Source organism: Sminthopsis crassicaudata, chromosome 2 (genome assembly GCF_048593235.1).
Source record: "Sminthopsis crassicaudata isolate SCR6 chromosome 2, ASM4859323v1, whole genome shotgun sequence".
Taxonomy (NCBI): domain Eukaryota; kingdom Metazoa; phylum Chordata; class Mammalia; order Dasyuromorphia; family Dasyuridae; genus Sminthopsis; species Sminthopsis crassicaudata.
In genome coordinates, this window is record NC_133618.1 from 505,215,455 (window position 1) to 505,239,676 (window position 24,222).

The 24,222-nt window shown below is 38.4% G+C and overlaps 1 protein-coding gene across 5 annotated transcripts in view; it reads right to left on the bottom strand.

The window, feature by feature from the left end:
• The window catches only part of VAV2 (vav guanine nucleotide exchange factor 2), a 432,898-nt gene that overhangs the window by 37,391 nt on the left and 371,285 nt on the right, over positions 1-24,222 (bottom strand). For all 5 annotated transcript variants that reach the window (XM_074294054.1, XM_074294051.1, XM_074294052.1 and 2 more), the window contains 3 exons: positions 4,314-4,413; positions 3,882-3,977; positions 3,425-3,493 (listed from right to left, as the gene is read on the bottom strand). In XM_074294054.1, coding sequence (XP_074150155.1) covers positions 3,425-3,493; positions 3,882-3,977; positions 4,314-4,413 — 265 coding nt within the window. The remainder of the gene's footprint in view (positions 1-3,424; positions 3,494-3,881; positions 3,978-4,313; positions 4,414-24,222) is intronic.

Below are 24,222 nucleotides of genomic sequence, written 5' to 3' on the forward strand. Positions count from 1 at the left end.
ATCCTAATCCTAAAATAATGGGCTTGAATTTTCCCAAATCCTACCCCAGCACTGACAACCTGCAGGCCTTATCAAAACATCTAATAAATTGTAATTTCCTTGGGAGTAGGATCTGTGCTGTCTTCTCTATGTGTGTTCTCAGTGACAAGCAGCTAGGTCTAGTAACCAGATGGAGAACTCAACAAGCTTTTGAGTTAAACTGAAAGCATGGCATGGATGCAGACCTTCTGGTTGACACTAGGGGGCACTGTGTCCAACCAATAATTTAGACTACATTTCTTTCCTGGAAAGTTTGCAGAGTGGACCCAAAGGATTTTCCTTCAACTACAGACAAGCTGGGCACACAACCAATTCCATCTAATTTCAGTCTCTGGAGAAGACAACAAGCGCTTGAGTGTAAAATCCGTAAGGCAACACCGCTCATCCTGGTGGGCAATTGTCAGAACTCCCAGAAAAGTAACCAAATGGAAAAATAGCCAAGTGAGTATCCTGAGGGTAGGACCCAGCTAATCCCATCACTTACTGCACGGGGGTCTGCCTAGCCTTTTCAGGTTTCTGAGCAGAGCTTCTAGTGAGCCAAGAGAGGTTATTAAGCCTCACAGAAAAAATATTACACAAAACAATTCTGGATTTTGGTGCAGTAGAAAGAATGTTAACTCTGGAATCACAGGACTTGTATTCAAATCCCAGTTCTAACTCTTACTGCCTAAATTACTTAATCTTTCTGGGCCTTTCCCCTCATTTATAAAATGAAGTAGTTGGACTATATAACCTCTAGGTACCTCTCTATTCTAAATTTATGGTCCTACAGGTCGTATTTTCTCCTGGTTTTAATTTTAAAGTCAGAGAAGATGCTCTAATGACAGCCTGAAGTTTAGCAAGGAAAAAGACTTCTAAAAACTAGATTATTTACAAAGTACGGGAGAGCCTAATTTGCAGTTCAGATAAGGAAGATATGGAACTATTAGATAAATCAACAAAGTGAAAATAAATGCTAAAAAAAGCTAGTGCTATCTTAGATTGAAAAACCAATAAATAACTAGACTAATTAATAGAAGTCTAATGTTCAGATTGGGACAGCCAGATGTCACAGTGGATAGAGCACTAGCTTTGTAGTCAGGAAAACTTGAGTTCAAATATGTTCTCAGATACTTAGTAGCTGTGTGACCCTGAGTAAGTCACATAACCCCAATTATCTCAATTTCCTCATCTATAAAATAAGTTGGAGAAGGAAATGACAAACCATTCCAGTGACTCTGCCCAGGAAACCTCAAATGGGGTCATGGAGAATTGGGTATGATTTAACAACAATCTAAACTGAATCTAAATCTAGTGTTCCTTCTGCTCTACCATCCAAATTGCCCAATGGAAGACTTTGCAAAGTAGAGTTGGATTGCTACTTAAAGTCATCTTCATGTAAAATTTTTCCTTGTTCATTTTCTGTAGGTTAAAAAAAGTTTTTGTTTTTGTTTTGTTTTTGGTGGGGACTAGAAGAAGGAAATATTTCTTTATAGCAGCGATGCCAAATTTTAAACTCTTTTCTGCAGAAGCTTCCTGAACAAGTGAGGTTGCAGTAGATGACTTATATCATCATCATCTCTTCCTTTGCCATGACTATGTGAGACTGTCTCACAGGGCAAACAAGGATAAAGGAACGAAAGTCAGAAGGAAGCAGCTTGTCACTCAAAATAAGGAAGAGATAGGCCATCAACTCTGTAAAGTGAAGTCTGGTACACTGGAAAGTGACGAATTTGGAACTGTGGGAAATAACTTAAGTGTTGTGTGAGACAGCATTGGCTGTGGAGGCCAAAGACATGGGTTCAAATCCTCCCTCTCACCTATTAGCTGTGAGACATTGGCCATATTCTGGTTTACAATTTCCTCATGTGTAAAATGGATTACAATAATATCTGGTATTTACATAGATAGTAGCACTTTAAGGCTTTCAAAGAACTTTATGTAATCTCACTTGATAATTCTTATCTATAATCTACATAAAACACCCATATATGGTGCAGATCTATTATTTCACCTTTTACTGATGAGGAAGCATTTTCCCCTGATCCAGATTAGTGATTTATCAGTAATTTTTAGTCTTAAAAGACTACCTCTTCTGTATCATAGAAAGTGCTCACCTATCCACATCATAGAGAACAAGACACTGAACTTCTGGGAGTGTAGAGAATTCCTTTACTAATGCAAGTCCATACTTTCTGAGCAACTTCCAGATTTAGAGATTTGTCTAGAGCAATGAGAAGTTGTGATTTGTCCAGGATTACACAACCTGAGTATGTGTGTGTGTGTGTGTAACAGAGAGAGAGAGTCAGAGACAGATGGAGAAAGAGACAGAGAGACAGAAAGAGAGACAGAAAGAAAGAGACAGAAATAGAAACAGAGAGAGAAGATGGAAACTAGGCTCAGATCTTCACAGCTCTGAAGTCAGTTTTCCATCCACTACTTTATGTTGCCTGAATACACATACACACACACACACACACACACACACACACACACACACACACTGGTGTTTTCTCTCTCTCTCTCTCTCTCTCTCTCTCTCTCTCTCTCTCTCTCTCTCTCTCTCTCTCTCTCTCTCTCTCTCTCCTCTCTGCCAGATTAGTTCCATGAACACAGGGATTACAGTATCTTATCACCCCCACATCCCCTAGCTCAGCACATTACTACAGATATTTAATAAATAAATGATGACAGCAGTGAGATGTTTTCATGTAGGGGCAGGAGTATATATGGTATGCTATGTGTTTATGTGTATGTGTGTCTGTTGGGGTGAGAGTGAAGTAAGTTAGAGGATTTCTCCTGCAGGTAGATTCTTTCCACCCACTGCTTCTCATGAGGCACTTAGCTTGTTACACTACATTGAGCTCCAGATAATATGATACCCTAGGCTTCCAAGTGCCACTTTGCAGTAAGAGGGAAGCTGACTTCACCACAAGCTCACTATAATGCACTATACTACAGGTCCTGCTTTCTCTGTGAGAAGGTCTTACAAGACCTGTTTGTCTTGCTGATTAACTGCAACCCCTGATATGGAATCCATCACAGTTTCATCTGGTTCACAATTCTACCAAGTAGAGAGAAAATGATTCTAAAGCAAAAGTAAGGGGCCAGTTGATAGATTTTAGGGAGTCCCTTGGACATGGATGGGAAAAAAAAATTTCACCTCTATTTTCATGAACCTTTGCTTTCTTTTTTAAATTGCCAATTTAAACAATTTAAATTGAAATTGCATTTAAGCAATTATTATGAAAAGGAATTCATAGGATGTACAAGACTTCAAAAAGTTGTAAGCATACCACCAAAACAAATGGTTAAGAAGCTTAGTTCTAAGGGTAGTATTGCTGTGTTGGTGTTTCTTATGATTTCTCAATAGAGAGTTGGCTCCCATTCTAATAAACCCAGTTACCTGCATGGCCTCCAGTGCTTCTTTGAGCTGCTGTCTTTCTGGACGATCCGAAGAGTGACTGAGGAGTTCCTGAAAGGGTTAAGGGAATATTACTAATTCCCAGTTTCACACACCATTGTCCATACCACAATTCTGCTATGTTGCACTTCATGGCTCTCGTGACAGGACTTCCCACCCACCTAGAAATATATTTCAGTTTGACAGATTAGCTCTAGCAGGAAAATCAGAAGCATTTGAGTATAAACCAGAACTTTATGCATATTTCCCAAACCTTGTGGCAAGCTGATCCACAGCAAAACCCTCAAAGAGGCAATATGTTCCACGCTGAACTAACAAATGCATGATTGCTTTGTCATAAATCATTCACACTGTGTGACACATCTACCATGAAGTCTCCATTCTCAGTCTCCTTTGGGGCGCAGTCTCAATAGAAGGTCTGTGGTTGATGAGGACTTACCTTCAGGAGGAGGTGATATTTCAGAACCCGTTGCATTGGCACTACTAGCAGATCTTGCAATTTAAACTTCCCATCTTGGACCTTCAAGGTGCATTCCTAAGAGTGATCACAGAGGAACAAATCTGAATTTAATTTTGTTCAGAAAAACATTACCCCATGTCTCTCTATTCCTCTGTAGACCCAGGGTAAAAAAAAAAAAAAAACAAATCTTGGATTCAAGCCCAAATGCCTTGTATACTTCTCATACTTAGATCTCTCCATTAAAGGATGAACCTACTGACTAATTCTTAAATCACAGAATCTTCAAGCATGACTAGACTTTAGAATGTAAGAGCTTCATCACAGAATGTCAAAATGGCATTTAATGATCCATTTTACAGTTAGCAAAACTGAATAAAAAGTACCTCCCCCTATTAACCTCAAGTGTATTACCTCTACTTTTTGTCTAAAATCTTCTCTATTGGCAATAAGATGGTTTAGAGTGTTCTGGGCATACTCCATGTGGCTGCAGTATTCCCCATAGATCAGTAGCCTAAAGGGAGCAAAACACCAAAATCAGTACCACACAGACAGACACACACACAAGAAATTCACAAATTAGATAAGAAACACTTGGAATCACTTCCATATTCCAGTTTCCTTGCTTTAGGCCCAACACAACCTTTCTCAGGAAGTATAAGAGTATCCTGCCACCCTGGACTCAAATACTCTTACCCTAGAGAAAATGGGAGAGTCTAAGCCCACTCCTCAGTTCTGTTCACATAAAATTCTCCAGTGACCCCTGTAAGCTATATACCTATACACTCTCACCTATATACTCATATTTATAACAATGTGTATTGACTATAGCAAAATTCCTTGTTTCTAGATGTGAATGGACAAGGAAACAAGAGTCCCTTTGTATTGATTAAAATAGTTCCAATGAGTCCTATATCATTGCATCTCCTATTCTGAATTAGTGTCTTTTGGACAGTAGACTATTCTATAATTAAAATGTAGCATATTCCTAATTTTTGTCCAGCTTTGTTTTAATAAAACTTTTTTTTTTTTAAATTTGTGTTTAATTGAGTATTGTACTTATTAGAGAAAAAAACATGCAACGTCTTTGGTTGGAAGCCTTTTCTAGCCTCACTACATTCCCACATAAAAAATAGGGCCTTTGAAATTACCTTCCACTTACAGTGGATAGATGTCTTTATATATATAATTGTTTACATGCTGTTTCCATCATTATAACATGAAATTCTTTTTTTTTTTTGCAAACATAATAAAATTTATTTAAATTTCATGCATTATGGTAGCTACAAGTGTAATCATATGAAACTGAAGGACAATAATTTTGCTCTGTCCATACAATGTAGCCTTATAAATTAAATGAATGGGAGTTCCACAGTATAACATGAAATTCTTAAGAGCAGGAACTATGTTTTGTCTTTTTTTGTATCCTCAGCAATTGGTGTCTAGGACAATTAAATGTGTTTATGTATATGTGCATTTATGTATATAATATGTACATATTTGCAATGTAATGGCTTAACAAATTTATTTATAGTTCTTTTTAAAATATTCTTAAGACCTTCCTTTATAAAAATAATTGGACCAGGTCAGAGAAAACCTTCAATATTTATCCCTTCTGGGCTGGACAGGAATAGTTGTAGATACCCTGATGCTTTCTGCCCCAGATTCCTGAGGATCTATCCAATCTTAAGAATAATTTGATCTGACTCTTAGGAACTTTATGTTGAACAAATTTTCTTTTCTAAATATCCTGCTCATTGAGCCTCTTCCAAACCCACTGCCATTCATCCATATTCATTTCTTTAAGACCGGTATCCCAAAGATTATAGCATGGAACTTTTCTTGGTTCAGGTATGAAAGAGTAAGACACATGAATCCATGTATCAAGAAAAACAAAGTCTAGGGACTATAAGATCATTTGGTTTAGGTTTTTTCATTGACCTAATGTTTGCTGCCTCTCAGCCCCACCTTCCTAGGAAAGTATTTGATCAGCTTATCTATGTGACTCATTCTGGAATAAACCAGTTGCTGTTGTGGATTTCATAATGCCTTTCAGGGCTGGCTGACCTGGGATCACTTTCCTCTTTGTTCTTCTCCCCAGTCTCTGAGCCTCCTCCCAAGGCCAGATTTTTCTACTCAGCTTTTAGTCTTCCACAAAGGCTCTATTTAACCAAATTCTACTTTCCTTTTTCCCATCTGGAACCCCCACTCTTCTTCCTTCTAACCAGATTAACCAAAAAGATACACAATGGGTCCAATTTAAAAGGATGAAATTTAATATATAATAATCATAATTTCCTGAATTTGGATTCTAGATGCTCATGTAACTTTAACCTCTATAAATACAGGCTTAGAAAGGTATGGAGACCTAGTTCATGTAAAGAAAAAATAAAAGATCTGGGGCCTTTGGAAATTTCAAGCTTGATATTAACTAATAAAATAGCACAATAAAATCATAAAAATCAACACTAATCAAACTGCATTAAGGCTACTATAGTGGCCAGAATGAGGGGGATGGCATTCCCACCATCCTCTGTCCTGGTCAGATTCTCTCTAAAACATGGTATTTAGTTTGGGGCCATACATTTTAGGCAGGACATCAAGAAATTGGAAAGCATATAAAGGATAGAGCTAAGGATGTGTGACAGTTCTGGAGTCTTGTCCTATATGAGTCACTTGAAGGAATTGTGAATGCTTAATCTGAAGAGAAGAATGTAGAGACGATTTGTTGGTCATATCCAAACTTCAAAGAGCATGGAAGTTTTTAATTTCTTTTTGGAAGTCAGACCTAAGAACAATTGAAAGAAGTACAAAAAAAAAAAAAAAAAAAAAAAAAAAAAAAGGTAAAGGTTTGATGGGAAAGAAAACTTCCTACTAATGGGAGCTGTCCAGCAGTAGACAAGGCTCTGCTTTAGGTGGTGGCAAGTTCCCAATCACTGGAGGTCTTCTAGCAGAGATCAAGGGACTCTGTCAGAGATGCAACACAAGGGATTTGCAACACAAATTCAGGTTGTATTCTTCTCCCTTCTTCTCCTTTGATCATAGGATATAAGTTAGGGAAGCTCTAAGCATCAGATTAGGAAATACAATGAATTTACTTTTGAAGGCTCCCGCTCCTCATGTATCATATAGCTGTGCATCATGGTATGATCCAAGGCACTGGAATCAGAAGTACTTCTGAGGTCTCCTCCAATCTGAGATGCTGGGACTCCCATCATCTTTGCTCATTATTTTTCTTCTTGTTGTGTGGAATGCTATCTCTTTATTCATTCCCATCTCTCTCTCCCAGAAAACCTTCCTAACAATTCCAGCCCCCTGGACTTTTTCCTTCCTCTGAACTTTTTCAGTCATAAGAATCTAGACCACACAATCAGCACTTTATTACATTACTACATTGTCTCTTTTGGCTGTTCATATTTTTCCCTGACTAGACTGTAAGCTCTTTATGAACAGGGAAACCTTCCTTTTCTTCTCTTCTCTTCTAATGCACCTAGCACATAGGAGCTTAATAAGTGCATTAGTACTGAATGTTTCCCACTCCAGTACTACAACTATTCTACAGAACTGTAGTCCTAAAATGGGCTTTCAAAAATGTACCTTCTTCCTTCTCCCTTTTTGGTCAAGAGATCCAGATCAGGGAAACTGTGAACATCAGATTGCAAAGTACAGATGAATTTACATTGCAAGTAAACTTGAAGGCTCCAAGCCCTCAGGCACCATGTATTTGTGCATCATAGCATGATCCAAGGCCCTAGAGTCAGGAGGCATTTGATAAAATGGTTAGGCTCAGTGGACAAAGGCCTGGAGGCTTTCCTTCTATGTCTGTGTCCTGAGAAAGCTAGGAGCAAAGCCTGGGAACCCAAATAAAACGATCTCACCATTCTTTCTCCATTTCTAATTGTGACTGTGTGGCTTACACTAAAATTGGCTTATAAAATATAGTCTGAAGGCTGCAGCTGGTATGACTTTTTGTTGAGGTCTATATTTGAAGGGGGAAGGAGGACTGGGTTTGAGTAAGTGCTTAAGGGCGTAAAAAGTTCAATCTGAGGGTTGAATGAGCTCCAAATCCCTGTGTTGTATCAAAGCTAAAAACTTGCTTCCTAAACCCATAGGCAGACAACCCCCAAACAGTAACATCAATAATCAGCCCTGGAAAACCTTTGGGATCAAAAGACTTCCATTTGAAAGGGAACTTCTGTATCTTCCATCTAACCCTTTTACTTTAGTTGAGTAAACTGATATCTAAAATGATTGACTTTCCCAGGGTAACGCTTGTCACAGGATCATAAATTTAGAGCTAAAAGAGACTTTAAAAAGCCAAACTAATCCAGCTTCCTCACCTTACAATTTTCATCTGGTTTTCTAAGTGCCTAGTACATGGAAGTTGCCCGTTGATTAAGGTAATACAGATAAAGAACAGATTCAGTATGGTTAAGTGATTTTCCCAATGTTATCAGGTAATAACTGAAGTAGGATTTGAACCCAGGATCTGGGAATACAAAGTCAGTGCCTTTTCCATGCTACCATGCTGCCTCTTAGTAATAGTAGGGCCAAGCTTCAAAACTGGCCCTCTGATTTCAAATCCAGTGTTCATTCACCCGCTCACTATGTCATCCTTTCACACACACAGTATGAGATTGCTTTAGAACACATTCCCAGCTCTCTCTAAATGCACAGCATACACCATGCATGCACCGAAGAAGCTGCTCCTTCTGCCCAGCTCTTGTCCCTCGCTGTCACATCTGGCTAGGCTTGATTTTGAAGAAGCCACTGTGTGGCAGGAGAATGCAAAAAGTCAACAGGAAAAGACTCGGCAAGAAAAAAATCCTGTCTTGTCTAAAACTATTCAGTGAAACATAAACTGCCTCACAATACGGTGGCAATGTCAGTGTCACTGCTGAAATCTGCTTTTCCCAGCTGTGCAGAAAGCTCTGCCCAGGAGCTGCTTAGGACAGGAATCTGACTCTTGGCTTTAGCTCAGGCAAATAGGCTATTAAATTGGGAATTTTGGTGCAGAAGTTGATTAAAAATGTAAATATATAAATATATATTCAAAATTCTTCAAATGGGCTAGGAGGATTTTTCAGAGCATAAGTAAAAGTTTTAGTGGTTTCCCATGTAATTGGGAAGGGGTGTGTGCAGAAAGGATGATAAAGGGGATTTAAACATCTGCCAGTCTAGGAAAAGTCCTTTACTCCAGATTCCCCATCCTCTGCCACTGGCACTCCAAACACTATTCAGTTTGCACTCTCTCCAGTGCCCAGACAGCTGTTTCTGGGCAGACCAAAACTTTGTGTAATAAGGTATTAAATGTCATTAAGTTGTTCATTCTTGTCCCTCTGTTACTAAGGAAATCTGGAAACCTTCAAGGCAAAAGTGGAGCAGGGAAATTTGCAGAATTCTCCCAAGTCTTAGGAAAGCTGTCACAATACATATTAATCCTTAGGGTTTCCTTCCCCATCTCTCTTCAGGTACAATAACTCTAACCTGCCAGATTCCCCAGTTAATAAGGCCCTGTCAGTACTCTGAGGCAAACCCCCACTTCTGGTTGAGATGGGGAATTCCTAAAATACAACATATGAAATCTCTGACCTCTATCCTAAGGAAAGCCAGATTTTGGAGAAAAACAATGAAAGAAACTACCAACAGAAGGACTTTTCAAATCATTTTCATATCTATGATCTCATTTTGTACCTATTGTATTGAATTAGGCAGACTCCCATTATTCTTTCTAACTTTATAATCTACCTAGTAAAAAGTAAATCCTTCACAATTACAAAGCACAACCCATCCAGGCCTTATCATCTACTCTAGAGATTCTTTTCTATAGAGTTTCCATAACACTCCAGGGATATGGTGCTGTCTCACTTCCGCTCCATAGTCAGCCCACCTCTTTTTGTATTTTCATTTACACTTGAGTAGAAGAAGGCTAGAGCACTCAGGCTGCCAACCTGCATTTTAGTTATTCTCAAGTTGATCAGGCATATCACTAAACTGAAGTTTAAAAAAAAGATGAAGATGCCTTATTCAAATATCAAAGAACAACACAAGGATTAATCAGGAGATCAATGCCATGAAGATCTAAAAGGTCATGTTTCTGTTGGCCTGGTTGGTGACCACAGGTGTTTCCCTGTAACCTGGGTTGGTTCCAGTCATGTTCTACGTTACTCCCCAATTATGTTCTTATTAGCCATTGTACTGACATGGGGTACTGTTCTTCCCACTTCCCTATTTTCCAAATTGAAACCATAATTAAATTAACACTATCATTACTATAGGAAAGAGCTATCTAGGAGGCAATCGACTCCCCTCTGTATTCAGCATCTGCATAACTTACTAAACCAAAATACCCTTTGTGGGTCACAACTCCCCAGTATATGCTGTTTCTCCAACCAGAATGGAAGCGAGCTCCTTCGGGGCAGGCGACTTTTTTATTTTTGTGTTTTTATCTCTAGCACTGAGTAAAGTGCTTGGCACAAAGGAAGGGCTTATAAGTAGCTTTTTCACTCATTCAACAGTAAAATAATATATTGAGAGTCAGAATTTGCAGAATGTTTTACAAATATTATCTCATTTTGTCTCAACAACAACCTTGGTAGGTTGGTACTATTCTTACATCCATTTTACAGATGAAGAAACTGAGGCTGACAGAGATTGCTTAAGTTATTCAGAGTCATAGCATTAACTAACTTCAGGTCCAGCTCTCAAGCCACTGTGCTACCGAGATACTTTGAAAACAAATAATGGCATGAACTGATGCTGAGTGAAATGAGCAGAACCAGGAGATCATTATACACTTCAACAACTATACTGTATGAGGATGTATTCTGATGGAAGTGGATATCTTCAACATAGAGAAGACTTAACTCAGATCCAATTGATCAACAATGGATAGAATCAGCTACACCCAGAGAAGAAACACTGAGAAATGAGTGTAAACTGTTTGCATTTTTGTTTTTCTTCCCAGGTTATTTTTACCTTCTGAATCCAATTCTTCCTTTGCAACAACAACAACAAATTAGATTCTGCACACATAAATTGTATCTAGGATATACTATAACATATTTAATATGTATGGGAATGCCTGCCATCTAGGGGAGGGGGTAGAGGGAAGGAAGGGAAAATTTGGAACAGAAGGGAGTGCAAGGGATAATGCTGTAAAAAAAATTACCTATGCATATGTACTGTCAAAAATGTTATAATTATAAAATTAATTTTAAAATTAAGCATAATAATTAAGCATAAAGAAAAGAAAACAAAACAAATAATGGCATTTTTTTTTAAAAAGACTCCTTTCCACAAAGCAAAAGACTCTTCCAACTAATGAGGAAAATGAAGCTCAGAGAAGAGATTTTCATATTCACTGAGAAGGTTAGTGGCACATTTGAACAATGCAAGTCTCCTGATTCCCAGATTGCATCTTCTTCTATTACTCTGCAGTGCCAAAGTCTGCACTATAATCACAATGTTTCTCTTTCTTTATCCCCAATTATATTGATGAAATAATTCTTTTTTAATAGTTGGGAGAATTCAAATATTCCAAGTTTTTATCTCCTCAGGAAAAATTTATTTACTTCCTCTCTGGATTACTAGATAAACAGACACTTAAGACTCCGGCAAGGCTCAGAAGATGTACAATTCAGCTCTTGAAGCTGGATCATTCTCCCAGTGAGAGAGGTTCTGCTATCCACTAAGCAGAGCAATCACAACGGGAATTCGATGCCCCTTGACTACATCAACTCTTGAGTGAGTGTCTGAAACTTGAAAAAGTTAGCCCTCGGACAACAAGATCTTCATTTTATCCAGCCACCAAGAAGGAGGGAATTAAAGTGGAAAGAGAAAGTGGGCTCAGAAGGCTCTCCCATAGGTCAAGCACAAAGGGTCCAGGTGAACATTTGGGGTGGACATATCTCTAAATTTACACATTTCAGATTTCTTTGGAGCAACCATAATTCTGCCTTACTCATAGAGCACAGTGCTTTTTTTGATGTGGGGTTTTTATGCCATGCTAATCGTTTCCCATGTCATACAACTGATACCAAATTCCTTCAGAAAGACCTTGAAAGTATCTTTGTATCGATTATTCTGAACTCCACGTGAGCATTTCCCTTGTGTCCCCTCTCTGTAAAGTAATATTTTAGGTGAACATACATTTGGCATTTGAACAATGTGGCCAGGCCATCAAGAGGTGTGTTCTCTGCCGTAGAGTTTAAATGCTTGGCAGTTCAGCTTAATAAAGGACCTCAATGTCCATACCTTATCTTGCCAGGCGGTCTTCAAAATCTTCCCAAGACAATACAAATGTTTTCTTGGTTTTAATTGTCCAGCCAAAATTAGCATAAGTGACAAAGAATAGAGCTCTGTTGCATCTAAGTCACGGAGGCTGCATTGAGTACATCACCATCTGCTAACAAAAAATTGTGCACCAACTCTCCCTTCACTTTAGTCTTGGCTTATAACTTTTTAAAGTTAAATAATTTACCAGCAGTTGACATTGATACTGTTTTCATCTATGTTGAAGGTGCCTGACAACATGCTGAAAACACACTAAGAAGTGTGGAAGCAAGCACATAGACTTGCTTTGTGCTTTCCCCAACACCTGCATAGCATGAGCATGTGTCATCCCCTTGTCATGTGGGTCACTTGTCTCTGGCACTAGTCTAAACACTCCAAGAAGCAACAGTTGTCCTGAGTAATGATACCTGGGTACCAAGCAATCCTTAGGGATTAAGAGTTCCCTTTGGTTCATGTTTCTTTTCTCTGCTTAATCACACAACTCCATCCTACTGCTATTGTTCATTTACTCTCTTAAGTTACCTGATAGAAGACCCTCTAAAATTCTGGAAGGGCCAGCTCTCACAGAATTCAGTCAATTAAATTGTCTAATTCTCTTCCCAGTGAAGCGGGTGCTGCCATCTGTTCAGCACAGCAATCACAATATGTGCTCTTTAAACGCACAGCACATTGCATCTACATGAATTCCCAGTGAAGTTCGGTCTGAAATGTATGACTCTTGTGACCCAGGATCTAAAGTAAGCAGAAAGCATAAAAGTATCACCTTTTTCCTTTCCCTGGCATTGGCGGGCATTTGAAATGCAAAGTTACTAAGTGGAAGTAAGCACTTTCCAGTCCACCTTTAGAAAAATACCCTTCTGTTCTGGACTCTGCAATGTGGCTAAGGTTCTGGCCAGGGATGCCTGATGAACTATGAAGGATAAATTCCCTTAGGTCAGTGCTCCCACTGTATCTGTTGGACAATTTTCCACTTCTCTCTCAATATGATGATCCCTGACCTTTCCTTTTAGTTAGGTCAGGCTTTGGCAGAAAGTTCTAGAGATTGGGCAAGGAACCATTCACCCACAAGGAACAGCTGCCTCAGGCTTGAAGAATCTCTCCATTGTTATTCAATTTGGAAATATTTTGCAACTCTATGAATTTCACACTCTTTCTAGGGGAGGCTGTAAATTATAGCATGTTACAACAGGAATGGATTTTTGAATTCAGAGTGTTAGAAGTGGCCTTAAAATATAGAATATGAGAATTGGAAAGGACCTCAGAACACAGACGGTTAAAAGCCTAAAAGGACCTTAGAGACAGTCTAGTACGGGGACTAATCTCGGGCCCACAGAAGTCCAAAGGGAGTGTGGATAGATTTCAAAGAGTCTGTAAACTTGGATGGGAAAAAAAAAATTACATCTATGCTTCAATATAATTGGTTTTCTTTATAATCCTGTATTTTTAATTTTTTGCCTCTAAAAATATTTTGAGAAGGCAACCATAGACTTTACCAGATTGCCACAGGATTTAAGACACATAAAATATTCCTAATCTATCTCTCTTATTTTATTCATCCTGTAAGGGATATAGCTAGGAGTATGGAAAGAAGGAATAACAATAATAACATTAGCAGCTAACATTTATATAGCACTTAGTATGGATCAGGCATTGTCCTAAGTGTTTCTAAGTGTATCTTATTTGATTCTTATACCAATGTGGGTGGGAGCTAGGTGCCATTATTATCCTCATTTATAGATGAGGAAAGTGAGGCAGACCAAGGATAAGTGACTTGTTCAAGGTCATACAGCTAGTAACAGAAGAGGTCAGATTTGAATTCAGGTCTTCCTGTCTTCAGGTCCAGTTCTCTATCCACTACACCACCTGATTGAACAACAATCTTGAGTATAGATATACAAATACGTACATAGGTTGGCCTTTCAATATTGGGTTTATTTAGATGAAACACTCTTAGAGAACCAGAAATGACCATGAATGACATCATAAAACTGAAATCACAACACTGTATGAAAATTTGTTAATATGAATTCCCCTAAATTAAAGATAACTTCCTGGCTACACCATTAACATCATTAGTGCCTTCCCATGTCATCACTTATAATTAGATCCTTAGAGTAGCCAGGATATTCATTGTGGGTATAAGAGATTAAGAAAAAGATAGGCTCAATCTCTTCCACAAGATAGCCTATCATTCTGAAGAGAATGACTGCATCCATCCCAAGTTAGACCACTCCCCCAGTCAGAAGGGAAGATGGTGTAGGGGAGAGATCATGAACTCTGGAAGTTGACATATGAGAGATGACATACAGTATATAAAAATATTGATCTGGGAGGACCTTGGAGATCATCCAGTCATAAGATCCTAGATCTAAAATTGAAAGGAGCTTTAGATATCATCTAATCTAAACCTCTCACTTTAAAAGATGAGGAAACTTAAGTCTAGAGAAAAAGATCACTCAGGTAATAAGTAGTAGACCTAATATTTGAACCCAGGTTCTTCAACTTCAAAACCAATTCTTTTCAGTACCTCAGAGTGACAATAAGGAGCAGCACTGGGCAGCAAGAACTAAATACAAAACAAGTGAGGCAAAATGCATGCACCCTAGAAATTCAAAGGAAGAAGAGACCACCATGGCCTGGAAGAAAGAAAAAAGATGTCACTGGAGAGGTAAAATTTTTGGCTGGTCCTTAGAGGATAACTGGGATTTGGAGAGATAAAGAGGCATGGGGAAGAATTAGAGGTGGAAGAAAACAGTACACAAACTGGATCTCTTAGTTCCAACTAAGAACAGAAACTTAACGTATGAGACTAAAGAAATTGGGTAGGAAAGAGACAGACAGAATTAATCTAAGTTAACATTGTCTAATGCTTTATTGTTAGCTAACACTAGAATTCAAGTTCTTGTTTGATTTAGGGACAGATGGGCTAAGTTGTGTCCAGATTTCAGGGTGACAGAGGCCTGGGAAAGCATTACCTAGGATGCAAAGGGAAATTCGTTAAATGTGGATTTTTCTGAGTTGGAATGAATTGATTTCTGAGTTAGCTAGCTAGTAGCTTCACCTTAATCCCCCCTCCATTTTACCCCTCAGTAGCTCTTCTAGTGGCTAGGAATGGGCCACTGGGGCAAAGTTCCCCCCACTCTTCCAGGGTCACAAGATAAATCCCTTCTTGGCCCCATGAAAAGTCAGACATTTATGTCAGGAAGGAGTCAGTGCCTCAGTTACAGAGAGAGGGTTCCCCTTGAGGGAAGTAACCTTACAAAGAAAATTCCTAGGAAATTCTGTGTTTAAGAGCAGTCAGCTGAGTAAGATATAACAGTGAATGTCCTCAGTGTGGCTTAAAACAGCTGGATGAACCACAAGTCTGTCATGCAATTTCTTCATGGCTTGGCCAAAGCCAGGTTCAGTATCTAGGGCTATGCTATCCATCCTTTAATTGGACAGATTTCAGGATGACTTAGTTGCCTCTAGATTGGTGATTTCTTCAAAAAAATTGCTGTTGGTAATGTGAGTTCCATGTGTGGAGTGACCGACACTCTCCCTTATAAATATCAATTGAAACTACTAATTGCCACATGAAAAATATGCTCTAAATTACTAATGGTAAGAAAAATAAATTAAAATGATGATGAGGCTTTACCTCATTCTATGTAAAGATAAGAAAAGATGAGAAAACTCTACTATGGAGAGGCTGTGGGAAGATCAGCACACTGATTCACAATTGATGGAACTTTTAAATGATCCTATACATCAGTGATCAAGTGTTCTGATTTCAGTTTTCAATTATGCCAGAAAAGTGACTGAATTCTATTTATAGTTTGATATAAAAATCCCACAGTTGGAATAGAAAGTTAAAGGGGTGGGGAGTCCAACAGATACCAAGAAAAGAAGGGGGAGCAAGAGAGAAAGAGCAAAAGTGAGAACGAGAGGGAGAAAGAGAGAACGAGAACAAGAACACAGCATCACTCATATGTAAGGAACAAAATTAGTGCCTATCAAATTGGAAAAAGACTAAAATATGAAGGTATATGAATTTAATGTATTCCTGCCCCTACCTTTTCAACTCTTTGGCACAAAATTGCCCAAATGATTTTCCTAACGTATAGATCTGACCATGTCGCCCTACCCTCACTCAATAAGCTCCAGTGGCCCTCTATTCGCTTCCTGAATTAAATATAAAACTTTACCTTAGGATGCATAGAAGAAAAATGAGACCAGTCACCTGGAGCTCTTCCCTTTCCCCCTCATATTCCTCTGAGATCATCCATCACTACTTCTAGTATTTAAAGAAGGAGGCCTTGCCTTTCTCAAGGCCAACCTCTCTATATTGACCTTTTCTTCTTTCTCTTTTCCAACTTCTTCAATGACTGATCCCACCATTATCTCCACTATCTCTCTCATCTTCAATCTCTTTATTTACCATTTCCTTCCCTCCTGCCTACAAATATGCCCGTCTCTCTCATTATTTAAAAACCCTCACAACATTCTCCATCTCTGTTATCTATCATTCTATAACTTTCCTTCTTCAAAAAAAGTCATCAAGACTTCTTTCCTGTTCTTCTAAACTCTCTGCAACCTGCTCCCAACTGGAAACCTGCCCTCTCTAACATCACTGAGCTCTCTTAATTGTTCACTCTAACATGCTTTTCTCAATCATTTTTGGTGCCTCTACGGCATCTGTCATGGATCACTTTCTCCTCTTAGATAACATCCTCTTGTCTGAGTTGTCAGGATGCTGCTTTCTGGATTCTCCACAGTCTTTCTGACTATGGCTTTTTAGACTCCTTTTCTCAGTTTTTATGCATGTTATAGTAACTGTGGTTCACCCTAAGTCTCTATCCAAAGCACACTTCTCTTTCTTCTCTATAGTTGGTCATTTTTACTTGGCAATCTCACCAATTCCTATGAATTCAATTAACATATCTTATTTTTTTTCTTTTTAAAAATAGTCTAGGGTAACTGACATTTTCCCAGGCAACCAGATGTGCAAAACTGATGTCATCCTTGACTTTTCTACTCTCTCCCATAATACATATCCAATCCATTGTCAAATCTTGTCATTTCCACCTCCACAACATTTCTTTTATGTAAAATATACAAGAACACCCTTCTCCTACTTAAATAACCAACTCCCTAGTTTAGGTCTTCAATATCTTTTCACCCTAAGATTGCAACAAACTTCTAACTGGTCTCCATGCCTTAAGTCCTCCCCAAATCCAATCCATCACCACAAAATTGCCAAAGTGATTTTCCTAAAGTATAAGACTAAGTCATCTCAACTGTACTCAGTAAACTCCAGTGGCCCTCTATTAAGCTCTAGGATTAAATAGAAATTTCTTTGTTTAGCATTTAAGTTCTTCATCACCTGACTTTTCTACTCACCAATCTTCCCATACATCATTTTGCATGCATTTGAAAAATTCTATTACAGTCCTGCTGATCTAGTTGTCCACCATTCCTTCCTTCTGGTAACTGAGAGTTAAGTGACTTGCTCAGAGTCACATAGCTATTAAATTTCTGAGGACAAATTTAAACTCACTGTCCCAATGTGAAAAATGTGGGGGGTGAACTAGATGACCTCTACAATTCTTTTTAGATTTAAATTATCCTATAATCATGACTCTCTTCAAGATTCAGCACAAATGCTACTTTCTACAAGAGATTTTTCCCACTCTCCACCTTCCTGTTTCTAATTAGTTTCTATTCTACTATTTCTGTGTCCTATTACATATATGCTTTCTCCCTGCATGGAATGTAAGCTCCTTAAGAGCAAGAACTGTTTTTTTCTTTGCATCACAAGAGTCTATCCCAGTGCCTGCACCTAAATGCTTGCTGACATAGTTAAATAAATAAATAAAAGAAATCCTAAACATGAGGAATTCAGAGAAACATGGGAATATAGAACAAAAAGCAACAATTTGCACAATGTCTACAACAAAGGAAATTAAGAGATTACTAAAGGGAAGTTGGAAAAGAGATTTTTAAAAAAGCATTGTCCCTCCCTCATAACAGAGAAGTAGAAGTTTATCAGTACATAACTATATTATCATATACTATCATACTATCAGTCAAGCTTTCAATATCAGATTTTCTGCTTAACTTCTTTATCACAAAAAAAAAAAAGTTTTCAGCAGGAGAAGGGGCTATGCCTGGGATATAAAGATAAAAGTCATCAATAAAATACATAATAAAATAAATAACATAAATAAAAAAAATAAAAAAATAAATCATAATAAATAAAATAGATCAAAAAAAATAAAATTTTTTAAAAAGCAGTTTGAATAATCTAAGTTTAAAACATGCAGTATTACACTAATCTATAAGAGCATACAAGTTCCCTATTTTTAGGATCAATAATCCAATTCAATTTAATAAGCTTTCATTAAGCACCTACTATGTGCAAGGAATGATCTTAGATATTGAGAACATAAAATAACATCACCACCTCCACCACATTTTTACAGCAAAGATCACTGTGAACATAGCATGCCTACTTGGAGATTATTCTTTCAGCTGTTTACAACAAACTCTGACTTTGGGAAGATGGGCTATTTATAAAGACAGTAAGAAGCCATCCCATGGTAACAATGAGAAGAATTATATTAGTAGACACTTAACTAACTGTATGATTCTGAGCCAGTCACTCAACCCTGTTTGCCTCGGTTTCCTCATTTGTAAATATACTGGAGAATGAAATGGCAAATCACTCCAATATCTTTGCCAAAAAAATTCCGTAAATATTCTCAGGAAGAGTCAGATGTGACTGAAAACAACAGAACTATGTCTCAAGCTGCCAAAGAGCTGCTTTGTGAAAGACTCTGTTAAACTTGCCTTGCTTAGATTATAAACTGTGAAAGGAAAAGAGTCATATTTGCCAAATTTGATCAAACAAGCATTTATTAAGTATTTGCACTGAGGCAGCCACTATAAGAAGCAATAGGGGTACAAAGGCAATGATCTCTGCCCTCAAGGAACTTGCAGCTAAAGAAGAAGTAGTGGAAGGAACACCAGCTTGGGAATCTGGAACTTCAGCATAAGATGAACTTCCTCTGGGAAAGTAGCGGTGCTGTAGCAGAAAGAACACTGGATTTGGGATCTGGTGTCCTGAAGATGAATCTGACCTCTTCTAGCTCACTGCTTGCATTAACTCAGACCTTCCTAATAGGTTTGTAATGAGGAGCAAAAGAGGTAGCACACCTAAGGCACCTGTAAAATTTAAACTGGTACCTAGATGTTGCTGTTGCTCGTTTCAGTGAACAAGTCTAGAGGCTTTACTTATCTGTGAAATGTTTCCCTGCCCTACCTCAGCTGGAATGCTGAAGCTAGTCACTTCCATAGATACAATGATGGGCATCTGGATCTTCCCTCTCTTGCCCCACTTGCCAGTGGGAGGCAGGAAGATAAATAAGCAAGACCTGCTACCATAGGAAATGCTACAGACTAATCCTTTACCCAGCCAATCCTTGATGCCCACTACCCAGCTCCTATAGGTGCAGGATATCCACAATTAGCTGGCTCCAGATCCTTAGATCCAGATTTAGATATCTATAGATAGAGATATCACAGCTTAACTCTTGAATTCACTATCCCTTGGAAGAAGGGCCATCTGTCCTGCCATTACTGTACCAAGTCCTCTGGGCTTTGCTATCTGCATTGCTCTTTTCCTTGACTGACCTTTCTATCCACTATGAACTAAACATAAATATGAACTATTCTTTATATGTTGTATTCTTCGGTTACAACTCAAGTTCTTCAAAAGCAGAAAATCTCATCTTCTCTTTGTAGTCCTATATCTTAACACGGTATGGCACACTGTAAGCACTTAAATGTTTTTCCATGCCATTCTGTGCTATATCATTCTCTAGCCAGAATTTATTATCTGTGGCCTATGAATGTGTTCAAATATTGTGACAACTGTGCCTCAATATAATTGGTGTCTTATGTACTTTATTTTCTGCATTTAAAAACATTTTTTTTTCCCTGAGAAGGGGTCCATAATCATCAGACTACTAATAGCTTCCAGGACACGAAAAGGATTTATGCTCTTGGAGTAGATAAGCTTGAGGCCCTTGCTTGGCATTTAGCAGACATTTAATAAATTCTTGCTGACTCAATGAATGTAATTCAATAAACATTTAACTCCAATAGGTTAGGTCACACTATGGGATAAATCAGTCACTTGACCCTTTTGGATCCCAGTTTCTTATACTCTTAAATATTGGGGCTAGAACACTCTACGTAAAAATCAAGATTGGATTGATGTGTTGTTATTTTAGTTGAACTGCTCCCCTCTGCCTTCTCCTTCTCTGGGAAACCACGTAAGGAAAATACAAAAGCTATCACTTTTTTATTTTTCACTAGATATTTGGCAGCTGACATCTAAAATCTTCTCCCACTCTGATACTACTTCTAGGATCACTTTTAGTGCTAAGGTTCTTTGACCATTAAGATCTAGTTCAGCCCTACAAGATAACTTATAGACATAGATTGGTTGAGTCATGATGAAAGTAAGGATTAACCAATAGTTTGCCTGTGTGTGCCACTGTTGCCCTCAAGATGGAAGAAGAAAGGGAGTGATGTTCCCAGGCCACTGAGTTGATTGCCTTAACAAACTTATGAGAGGACATAGACAAGATTAAGAGGCAGGCAAGGATGGGTGATCTGCATTGTGGTGGCATATCCCCCGTTCATAGATTCCAGAGCCAAGTGGAATATATGAAATGTATGAAATGAGTAATAATAATAAATGTATGAGATGTGTTAAAGAACACGAGCTCAACAAATTCAGGCTTGGCTTTCTAGACTAGAACTTTGCTATGAAGTTGTTCTATAAAGTGCTGGGGAAGTTAGGAAAACCTGATTTCAAATTTGACTAAGACACCTCACAATTCTGTCTGCCTAAATTTTCTAAGCTCTAAAAGGGAATGATAATAAAACCTATCTTGTCTTAAGGCTCTAATAAGATATTTGTAAAACACTTAGCACAATGTCTGACACGTTGTATTTGCTTAACAAAGGTTTGTATCTTTCTTTCTTTCCTCCACAGGGTCCTTCTGATGATATCTTCTCATTCCAAATACTATTATGTAACAAACATCTTTAGTCTAGGACCCAGATCAATCCCTTTGCTGACAAGGCACTTGTAAAACCCAGTAAATCCCTGTGCAGACATTCCAAGATAGAAACCAGGTACATAGCTTTCCAGGCAGAGTCTGGGATGTAACTGGAAGAAATCCAGAATTGGGGGAGGAGGGTGAGAGGTGAGCTCTAACTAAGGTATTTCGACTTTTTGGAAGCCATTCATCTTGAAGCTTCTGTTTGATGTTTCTGGGAGTATCATGAGGGAAAAAAAAAAAATCATCAAATTATGTTAGTCACTCAAATGACCTCTGACTTCTCATCCTTAACATTCTTTGCACAATGACAGCAGCTCCCAGAGTTTGCTTGCAAATGTGTTCTAAATGAGAGTTTGAAGAAATATTACTGTGGAGGATCTCAATAATTGTCACAGCCAAGGGAAGTCACTCACACAGGGTAATAAAAATGTCTTACCCTAGTTGAATGGAAAACTCCAAAGTGCTGTAGACTTTGGGGAGGTAATTTTAGATTTCATTCTAACTTGAGAAAAATCCACACCACCGTGAAAGTCTAACTCAGCTCTCATTAGTCCCTTGGCTTGGAGCTCTGAAAGTTTGTAGTAAATGGAGGGGGGACCCTGGCCTCAGACTGATCCCTGGAGATGGGACTAACCCACTTTATTGACTAGTGATTAAGTTACAGGTTCTTTCAGGATGGACTTACTGGGAAGAATGTGATCTTACCCTTTGCTATCTAAATGTGTGTCGTTACAAACAGGATAAGTGATATGGATCTGTGGACTAAGACAAATTGTAAAGTTCTTTCTGTCTTTAAACCCAAAATCCTTTAAGTCCAGGAACATAGGTTAGGGCCAGATTCTTAAGAGTCCATTGAAAGAAAGATTCTGACCACAGGAATGATAAAATCAGAGCTGTCTTCTGAGAGGCCTCCAGAAGGGTTTAAAAGGATGATTTAGAGGATGGTAAGATTGAAGGTAAGGAGTCGGTAAGTAGGCTCTTTGGACAGTCCAAGGAGAGATGCTAGGGATTTGAGCCAGAGCAGGAGTGGTGAGAATAGAAAAGAGGGAGAACTCTGCAGAGGCAGAACACACACAGGATGTTGAGGTAGATTAATGACCAGGGAACAGGGAGAGGAGGGAAAAGATGATGATTTCATCTGAATTTGAGAAGCAGGAAGTATGTTCAATAAATAAGCAGGTAAAACAATAAGACAAGACTGGTCTTTGAAGAGAGTTTAGGACCAGAGATCAGTTAATCAACAGGCATTTATTAAGTATCTGTAGTGTACCAGGCATTGTTCTATAAAACATGAAAAGCAAGTCTCCATTCTCAAGGAGCTCAGATCCTAATGGAGAAGAAAACATTTTAAAAGTTATATATACAAGGTATATATGGCATAAATAGAAATTAACCTCTTCCTTTTTTTTTTTGGTGAGGCAGTTGAGGTTAAGTGACTTGCCCAGGATCACACAGCAAGGAAGTATTAAGTGTCTGAGACTGGATTTGAACTCAGATAATCTTGTTATATGACTCTAGGGAATTCACTTTAACCTTCTTTGCCTCAGTTTCCCTATCTGTAAAATGAGCTGAAGAAAGAAATGGCAGATCACTCCAGTATCTTTGGCAAGAAAACCCCAAATGGGATTACAGAGAAGCATATACAACTTAATGGGATTACTGAGAGGTGTATACTCAATTTAATGACAACAACAAAAAGCTCAGAGGAAAAGTAGGAAGGCTCCTGCAGAAGGTATTTGAACTGAGTCTTAAAGGAAGTCAGGGGGCAGAGGTGAAGAAGAAGTGCATTCTGGGGATGGCAAGGGTATGTGGGAGAACAGTCAGTGAAAAGGCACAGAGTCAAGGCATGAAATGCCATGCGTGAAATATTGTAAAAAGACTTGAATCACCAGATTATAGAGTTTGAGGAAAAGAGTAAAGTATAAAGAAGATTGGAAAGGTATGAAGCAGTCAGATTAAGAAGGTCTTATGTGATCTTGGAGAAAACAAGGAGCCATTGTAGTTAACAGAGGGATAGTGGTCATGGTAATGGTAACATAATTAGATCAGAGCTCTAAGGAAAATCACTTAAGAAGCTGTGTGAAGGATGCATTGGAGTAAAAAGAGACTTGAGAATCTCTGAGATCAAATAAGGTTAAAGCAATTGTCCCCACATGAGATAATAGGGCCTGTCCCAGAGTAGCAGCTATGTGAGTGGAGATGAGACATATAAGAAAGATATGTGAGGTAGCAGGAATGGATTAGAGAATAATCTACAGAGAGATGAACAAAATATGGTGGAAAGAGGACTGCATTCCAAGGTGGAGAACCTGGGTTTAAATTCCCATTCTTATATTTAACACCTGTGCAACCTTAAACACTTAATCTCTCTGGGCCTAAGGGTCTTAATCTGTAAAATTAGTTGATTGCACTCATTCAGATGATCATAGTCCCTAGAACTATTTGGGGATCTTAGAACTGTTAAGGGACCTCAGAGCCCACTGATACTAACTTGCTTCATGTACAGATAGGAAACTCAAGTACAGAATGGATAAATGACTTGTCCAGTCACATAGGCAACATGTGATAGAATTTGAACTCAGGCTCTCCTGACTCCAACAACAGTGCCCTATGTATTACAACATGAGTCCTATTTTCAATGTTTTCTGAGGTTCCTTTCTAGACTTAAATTCCCCAAACAAGCTGAGAATGTAAAAAGGAGAACATAAATGAAAAGGCTCTTAACACACTATTATTTGTCTTCATTTTTTATACCTGGAATAAAATTTGTCAGGCTAGTCTCCCGATGCTTTACTTTCCAAAGACATCTTTGCAAGTTTTTAACTCCCACCTGCTAAGTGCAAAGACAACAGGGGACCCAGAGCCAGGTTTGAGCTTTTCTGCCTAAGAAGGCACCCTGGGGCTTTCCATTA